At 47.3% G+C, this 8,432-nt stretch overlaps 1 protein-coding gene and 1 pseudogene across 1 annotated transcript in view; one reads left to right on the forward strand and one right to left on the reverse strand.

Annotated features, from left to right (window-relative positions):
• Window positions 1-8,432, reverse strand: part of FHAD1 (forkhead associated phosphopeptide binding domain 1) — a 119,931-nt gene that overhangs the window by 26,787 nt on the left and 84,712 nt on the right. Inside the window, 3 exon segments of the mRNA XM_023509768.1 lie at window positions 1,196-1,268; window positions 2,773-2,998; window positions 4,047-4,220. Of these exon segments, the coding sequence (XP_023365536.1) occupies window positions 1,196-1,268; window positions 2,773-2,998; window positions 4,047-4,220 (473 nt within the window).
• LOC111723244 lies at window positions 6,270-6,412 on the forward strand (annotated as a pseudogene).

Below are 8,432 nucleotides of genomic sequence, written 5' to 3' on the forward strand. Positions count from 1 at the left end.
CCAACTCTTGGGCTCTAGTGATTCTCTTGCCTCAGCCTCCTAAGTAGCTGGGACTACAGGCCCCCGCCACAACACCCGGCTATTTTGTTGCAGTTGCCGTTGTTTAGCAGGCCCAGGCTGGGTTTGAACCCGCCTGCCTGGGTGTTTGTGGTTGGCACCCCAACCGCTGAGTCTGTGCCTTCCTGTTTATACCCTGCTTTGCAGCGGGTTCCTGGACCATTCTCATCCATATGCTTCATTTCTCTGACAATGGTCAGTTTCTTGAGGATCAAGTCACGGTTTCACTGACTGTCAGGTTAGGAGAGTTGAGGTCACTTAATTGAGGTCACTTAGTCCTACCTCTTAAATTTTATCTCTTTCTACGACCCCACCCAAGTCCCCCACTGCTTGAATCCCTCACTTTCTGCTTATAATCCCTAGGAACGGAATTGCCTCTGGCAGGCACTCAGGACTCACAGCAACTACTAGTTATCAGCTGGCACTTAATAAGCACCAGGCAGGAACTTGCTTATTTCAGAACTAAGGAAGCTCAGGCTCCGTGAGGTGGGGGTGACTTGCCTGAGCGTCACACAAGTAGGAAATGCTGAGTGGTTATCTGGTATAGTTTGATTGTCTCCTCCAAATTCATGTTGAGGAGTCACATGTCTCCTCCAAATTCAACTGAGTCCCCAGTGTATTGAGAGGTGGGGCGTTTTAGAGCTGACTGGGTCAGGAGGACAATTGGATTGGGATGGATGAAGCTGTTCATGGACTAATGGATTCATGGGTTATCAGGGGAACAGGATTGGGGGCTTTCTCCTTAAAGGAAGAGTGAGATCTGAGTTAGCACACTCAACTCCCTCGCCGTGTGTTTGCCTGTGCTACCTTGGGAATCTGCAGAGGTCGCACCAGCAAGAAGGCCCTCACCAGATGCAGCCCCTTGACCTTGAACTTCTCAGCCTCCATAACGATAAGAAGTGAATTCCTTTCCTTCTAATTTATCCAGTTTCAGGTGTTCTGTTATAATCAACAGAAAACAGACCAAGACAGGATCTGAACATAGACCTACCTGAGTCTTTCCCTAAGGAATGAAGAAATTTAAGCAACATTGAGAAAACCACAGACCCAACTCCTTTTTTCAGGCTCTGGCGATGTGGCCAGAGGTAGGGTTTTTGCTTGTTTATCTTTGCTGGGACACACCCCCCCGGATACTCACATCAAGTGCTCACAGGCTGCCTCTTTGGTTTCGTTTTCTGGGGGGTCTTCTTTCGGCGTTTCCTCCTTTTCAGCTGTATCAGAGGGACACACGGACATTATTAGAGTCCTCGTACAACAGCTGGTCTCCTTCCTCTCTGCTGATAAACATACCTCTGACTTTCACGACTTACAAACCTTCCCTCCCCCTGCTAATGAGACTCCCCATCGCCCTGTGTTCCGTGTCACAGGCTAGGGGCGATCTCCATCAGAGGCTGTGCCAGCTATTCTATAAGGAAGGGATCATTGAGTCCATTTCCAGACAAGGAAACGGGCACCAGAGTGATGGAACCTGCCTGTGGCCACTCAGCTAAGCTATTAGACTCTCAGCCACTGGTTACCCCGCCTGTCCTCCCTTCTCCTTTCTTCTCAAATAAGAGTCTCTGAGGAATGATCTGTGCTTAACACCTTCCTGCTTAGCCCTCAACCCACTGCCTCCGGCTTCCCTTCTCACCACTCACTCACTTGTTTATTCATTTAACAAACATTAATGAAATGCCTGCTTAATAGCAGGCACTGATCTGAGCGTGGGGGTGACACAGATGTAGTCACCCGTCAGATCCCAGCTCAAACATCCTCTCTGTGACCCAGACTCTGAGCTAGGAAACTGAGCCCTGCTCTTTGTCCTTGCCACGGTTCCCTGTTCACTCTGGATCACCTGTTAGGGCGACAATTGTGGTTAACCGCAGGGACAATAATTGGCTTGTCCATCCCCGAATCCCTGGTGGCTAAATGAGATTAGAACATAACAGATGCTCGAGGGAGAGTGCCGGATGAACAAATGAATGAATGAATGACTGAGGTGAGCCCTGACAGCTAGCTAATCACGGCACGGAACCACGACTCCTAACCAGGAGGGAGTCTGCCTCTAGGGCACGTTTGGCGCTGTCCGGAGACATTTTGGTTGTCAAACAGGGGTGGGGATGCTCCTGGCAACTGATGGGTAGAGGCCAGGGGTGTTGCTGGACACCCTACAGGGCTCAGGACACCCACAACAGAGCCCTATCTGAAACCCTGTGGTCTCTATGTCCAGAACTTTATCCAAGAGCTTAGCCTTTTTGCCATAGTGTGAATTACCCTGGCCACTTAGGGTGAACACGTGCTCACAACTCTGAGTTCTTTTTTAAGCCTCTTCCGGGTTTATTTTTTAAGAGACAAATGCTGGCTGGTAATGAAAGTGCACTGGTTGCAAAGGGCTGACGGCAGAGAGAAGCCTCTGAAAGGCCCCGGCATGAGACGTTTTCATGGGGAAAAGATGATTCCACTCCATGCCTCTAATGTCCCTAACAGCCCTGGTCTGGCTGGCTCACTGGGTCGGCACAAAGGACGTCCAGTGCATTGTTATTACTTCTGTTCAACCTGGGCCTTGGAGAGCTTCTGACATTGTTGTATAATAAGAACAAAAGAGGGGGCTCCAGAGAGTGAATGAGGTTTTAAGTGGGGCACAGCCCTTTCGTGCTAACCAACCTTTCAGGACCTGTAGTATAAACAGAACCTGCCCCTAACATTGGGATCTCCTTGGCATCCCTTAGGCGCTACCTGGGTCATTGTCCTTCAGAGTTGCGATCTCTCCTTCTATTTTTTGGTGTTGTTCAGTCACTCTCTGCAGTCTTTGCTCCAGGCTCACGATCGTCAGGGAGTGCTGTTGGATCTGCTCCTTGTATTCCATGATTTCTTCTTCGAATCCATGCTTCTGTAATTCTTGCTCATCCTGCAGGGAATTTATCGTCTGCTGGTGCACTATCACCTGCTCCTCCATTATGATCTGGGAAGGCAGAGCGTGTACACTGTGATCTTGGGAGCGGGCTGTGACAACAGGAACAAGGCTACACCTCTGTACACGCTGGGGCTACACTGGGCGCTGCCCCAGGGCCTTTGCATGTGCCCCACCTCCTGCCTTATATACTTCTCCAGCTCCTTCCTTGCATGGCTGACTCCTGATCTTTCAAGGTCTCAGTTCCAACATCACCTCCTCTAAGAGGCCCTCCCTGACCACGTCTTGGGAGCAGCCTGAGACCCTTCCTATCCTAGCATCTGTGTCATTTTCCCTGAGGCCTCTATTGTCACTGAAAAGGATCTTGTTTCTTTGTTTCTCCTGTCCACTAGAATGCAAACTCTACAACGGCAGAGACTTGTCTTGTTTACCGCTGTGCCTGCCTGCATCTGTATCCAGATGTTTGATAGATCCTTGTGGAACTGATGAAGGAATGATTTTCTAAGAAAAAGTGGACGAATTTGTATTTCTTAAAAACAAAAACTTACCCACCCCTGTGCCATCCCTATGCCATCATATCCCCAACTGTCCTAGCTCGATATTTACAGTTTCCTAAGACATCTCCTCTCCTTGGTGCTCCTGTCCCCTGAGCCTTACCATTGTAACTCTCTTTCTAGTGATCCCTTTCTTCCTACTCCTTCGCCCAGCCCCCGCCAGGCATCCAGGTCCTTAGGATTCTGCGCTACAGCAGTGGCTACCATATGCCGGCCCAGAGCCAGTCTCTCCAACTCCACACCCTCTCCCAAATGTACTTTGTGCCCTCCTGGCAGAGGAGCCTCCATTATCTCCTTGCAACCTGCAAATCCGATTGTGTCGAGCCTTGAACTCCGAGCCAAAGCTTTAAAACATTGTCTTAAAAAATCTGTGGAATAGTCACAGGTCACTAAATGCCAGGGCTCCCTAGTCATCCTTCCTGATCCTGCAAGGACGCTGAGTCATTCTTGGAAGACCTCTGTGTACCTTTCATTGTAAACCAGTACTTCTCAACGGGGGGTGGGGGGTGGGGGGGCAACTCTGTCCTCACAAGGCATGGACTTACCATTTTGGTCTTGGCAGTTTCCAGTTCAGCTAATGTTTCGTTTAATTTTATGGCGAGGCTCTCTGCTTTCAGACTTTCAGCTGTCTGTGTCTTCTGAGTCTCTTCTACGATGGCCAGTGCATCATTTAGTTTATCATTTAAAACAGCTTCTTTTTGCCCTTTTAATTCTATTTCCTAGACAAGGAACAAACGTCGAAATAATAGACATTCAGGAATAAATATTTACCCTGGCCTCTCTTCCCTCCTGCCTTCAAGGAGAAAGTCAACTCTATTCTGTAATTATTCTGTTGATCCTTTGTAAGGACAAACACCACGCCTTCTCTGGAAGGTTCCAGTTGTTACAGAACTCTTCTATATATTCAGCTGAGATCTGAGACCTGTCTCCTTGTGATTTTGGTCTTGGAGCTACATGGGTCACCTGGAACTTGAACTGAGTTAAGTTTTCTCTTTGATGAGACAGCCCATTACATATTTGAGGAGGGCTGTCACATCTCTCTGAATCTCTTCTCTAGAATAAATGTCCTGAGTTCCTTTTCTCCTTGCCTTCAGGATGTGCTACTTTCCTCTAGGGGATGACCTATCTGTCTCTGCCCTCCAGGATCTGGCCAGACTGGACGCCAGCTGCTATGTCCTTGGGACACCTGGGGGGGTTCCCTCCCCTGAACCTGTTCTTCTGATTCTTGATTGTCAAAATTCTACTCTCCTAAATCCCTCCTCAAATTGTGAGGAGTGGGGGCTTCTTGGCAGGCACTGTGCTGGGCATCTTACGAACATTATTTAATCCAGTTTAAAATATAGTCTTGTTGCCAGGCACAGTGCCTCATGCCTACAATCCCAGCAATGTAGTGAGACCTGTCTCTACAGAAAGTAAAAATAAAAAATCAGCCAGGCATGATAACATGCACCTGTAATCTCAGCTCCTCGGGAGCCTGGGGAAGAAAGATTACTTCAGCCCAGGAGTTTGAGAGTGCAGTGAGCTATGGTCTTGTCACTGCACACCAGCCTGGGTGACAGAGCGAGACCCTTTCTCTAAAAAAATAAGATAAAATAAAAAATATTCTTGAGACATAGTACTGGGTATTCTGAGACTGTTGGTGGTGGTCTAAACTCTTATGACCTTTCTGGAGGATCATTTGGGAAAATGTTTGTATCCTATGAAAATGTTCGTATCCAATTCTACTTTTGGGGATTTATCCTGAGAGTGTAGAGAGTGATGATAAGGGTTGTCCAACCAAGCATCTTTTACACTGGTAAAAATTAAGAAACTACCCCAGTGCCTGACCACAGGGGAGGGATAAGTAAACTGGGGTCTGTCTCACACAGTACAAATCCAGGTCAGGGAAGATGGGTCTATGACACAGAGACATTCTTATAAATATTTTAAATATAAAAGGACAGCTTTCAGGCTCGGCGCCTGTAGCTCAAGCGGCAAAGGTGCCAGCCACATGCACCAGAGCTGGTGGGTTTGAATCCAGCCGGGCCTGTCAAACAACAATGACAGCTACAACCAAAAAATAGCTGGGTGCTGTGGCCAGCACCTGTAGTCCCAGCTACTTGGGAGGCTGAGGCAGGAGAATCACTTGAGCCCAGGAGTTGGAGGTTGCTGTGAGCTGTGAGCTGTGACGCCACAGCACTCTACCCAGGGTGACAGCTTGAGACTCTGCCTCAAGAAACAAAACAATGGGCGCCGGCCCCATATACCAAGGGTGGTGAGTTCAAACCTGGCCCCGACTGAACTGCAACAAAAAAACAGCCGGGCGTTCTGGCAAGCACCTGTAGTCCCAGCTACTTGGGAGTCTGAGGCAGGAGAATCGCCTAAGCCCAGGAGCTAGAGGTTGCTGTGAGCAGTGTGAGGCCATGGCACTCTACTGAGGGTGATAGTGTAAGACTCTGTCTCTACAAAAAAAAAAAAAAAAAAAAAATACAGCTTTCAAAGCAGGTGCACATTGTCACAGTATAAATCACTAACTTTGGAATACATCAACACTTATTGCTGTCTATAAGAATGCTCAATGTAAAAACGCTCTGGAAGGAATCATATTAAAATGTCACGGTAGCAACACTGCTCAGTCGACTCACATGTTTTATTTTCTTCTGAGTAAGTTTCTGTATTTTTCAGATTTTACTAACATGACAGGTGTTCTCTTTATGATAAGGAAAAGAAACTGATTTTTTTTTTTTTTGCAGTTTTTGGCCGGGGCTGGGTTTGAACCCACCACCTCAATACTTACCTGGCAGGGGAGAGCCCATGATCATGAAGGTGGCTTCCCCAGGGCCAGGCTCGTCCATTGCTCTCCAGTTGTGCTGACCCCTGTGATTTCCCCACATGAACCTGCCACCTCCGGCATATGGGCCCAGCGGCCTACTCCTGTGAGCCACAGATGCCCTGATTTTTTTTTTTTTTTTTGGAGACAGAGTCTCACTTTGTCACCCCTGGTAGAGCAATGTGACATCATAGCTGATATCAAACTCTTGGGCTCAAGAGACTCTTTTGTCTCAGCTTCCCCAGTACCTGGAACTACACGCGCCTGCCACAACCCATAGCTATTTTTTATTTTATTTTATTTTCTTCCCCACCTATTTTTAGGGTTGAGGTTTTGCTCTTGCTCAGGCTGGTCTCAAACCTATGAGCTCAGGCACTCTACCTGCCTTGGCCTCCTGGAGCGCTAGGATTACAGGCCCGAGACTTTGCACTTGGCAAACTGATATTTTTAAAATAAAATACAAATTCTATTTTCATCATGGTTCCCATACAAGTCTCACCTGGGAGTTGCTCACTTTCTTTGTATGGCCCCTCAATTCCATCTGATTCTTTTTTAGGGTCTTAACATCACTATCGTTACTGAGAAATTCCAATGAGGGTGACACACAGGCCTGGCCTGAGGATGTACTTACTAGGGACAAAGGACAGGCTCTGCTAGCATAGCCTGTCAGGATAGCTCAGCGACACTCTCCAGGTGTCCCGGAGAATCCACAACAAACTAAAACTGTTTCTTTGAAGGGCCAAAAAGCCTCCCTGCCTTAGGGCCGAACACGAGGCCTGGAATCTTTGCTCATTACCGACCACTCAGCAGCTTGTCCAAGGATCAGAGAACAAAGTTCACTATTCCTGTGGGTCTGAAATCCCTTTTCTTTTCTCTTTTCTCTTTCTCTATTTATTCTAGAGTAAAACTTGTGACCCATTCATTGATTTCACGATACACATATATATATTTTTTTTGCATTAGTCTCATTCCTGATCCATTTTCTGTCCCAATTTATCTATTTTTAAATTTTTCGTTTCTCCTTTCTACCTACCCCTAAGTGATATAGTTCAGGGACGATCCAGGGGAAACAAGGCCGATTGGTAATGGATTGTGGCTCTCGGGCTCTCTTGCAGCCTGGAGCAGCAGTGTGCTCTGTGAGTAGGACAGCCCTGAGCTGACAAGTTTTGTATTACTTCACTGGATTCTAATCTGCCTTCTTTGGACATACACCAGTTAGTCAAGGTCCCTCTTAAAAAGTGGTGCCCAGGACTGATGTGGAATCCACAGGGGGGCTCCTGACATTATTTTTCCTGGAGCAGCGTTCTTTTAAAGAACATGGGCTGCTTGTTAAATGTGAAGGTCCCTGAGTCCACGCTAGACCCAGGGAGTCAGACTCTCTGAGGGGATGTCCAAGAAACAGGCATTTAAAATAAGTTCCCCAGAGATTCTAAGGCATGCTAACGGAAATCTTTTTTGGAAGAAAATGATCCAAGATTGAGGTAAACAGAGATCTTTTTAGCACCAGATTTTGTGTGTGTCATCTGCTTTGCCTTTCAGATATTGGTCATTTTGTGTGTGTGTGCGGAGTGTGTCTGTGTGTTCCTTACTCTGCTGGGACCCAGGAGGAATGAATTATGTCCTGCTGCTTGTGAGGTACCTAAGACAGGGTTGTGGTCAAAATCCACCTCTTTTTTTTTTTTTTTTTTTGAGACAGAGTCTCAAGCTGTTGCCCTAAGTAGAGTGCTATGCCATCATAGCTCACAACAACCTCCAGTTGTTGGGCTCAAATGATCCTCTGGTCTCATTATTTTTTTCTATTTTTAGTAGGGGTGAGTGTGGGAGGAGGTGTCTCGCTTTTGCTCAGGCTGGTCTCGAACTCGTGAGCTCAAAGCAATCTGCCTGGCTCAGCCTCCCAGAGTGCTAGGATTATAGGTATGAGCCACCGTGCCCAGCCCATTCACCTGTATTCTAACTGCTTCTACGACTCCCCGTTATAATAGCAAATGTCTTTAGGTTAAGAAGGTGGTGCTAATTATGATGAGAAGTTCTGGTGGGAAAATGACATCAAAGTGATCAGAAATCGAGGGGTCTCTGCTCTGGCATCTCCATAGGTGCACAGTAGAAAGAGTTCAGGATTCAG

This window comes from Otolemur garnettii, unplaced genomic scaffold (assembly GCF_000181295.1).
Source record: "Otolemur garnettii isolate 467f Iridium unplaced genomic scaffold, OtoGar3 scaffold00009, whole genome shotgun sequence".
Lineage (NCBI taxonomy): Eukaryota > Metazoa > Chordata > Mammalia > Primates > Galagidae > Otolemur > Otolemur garnettii.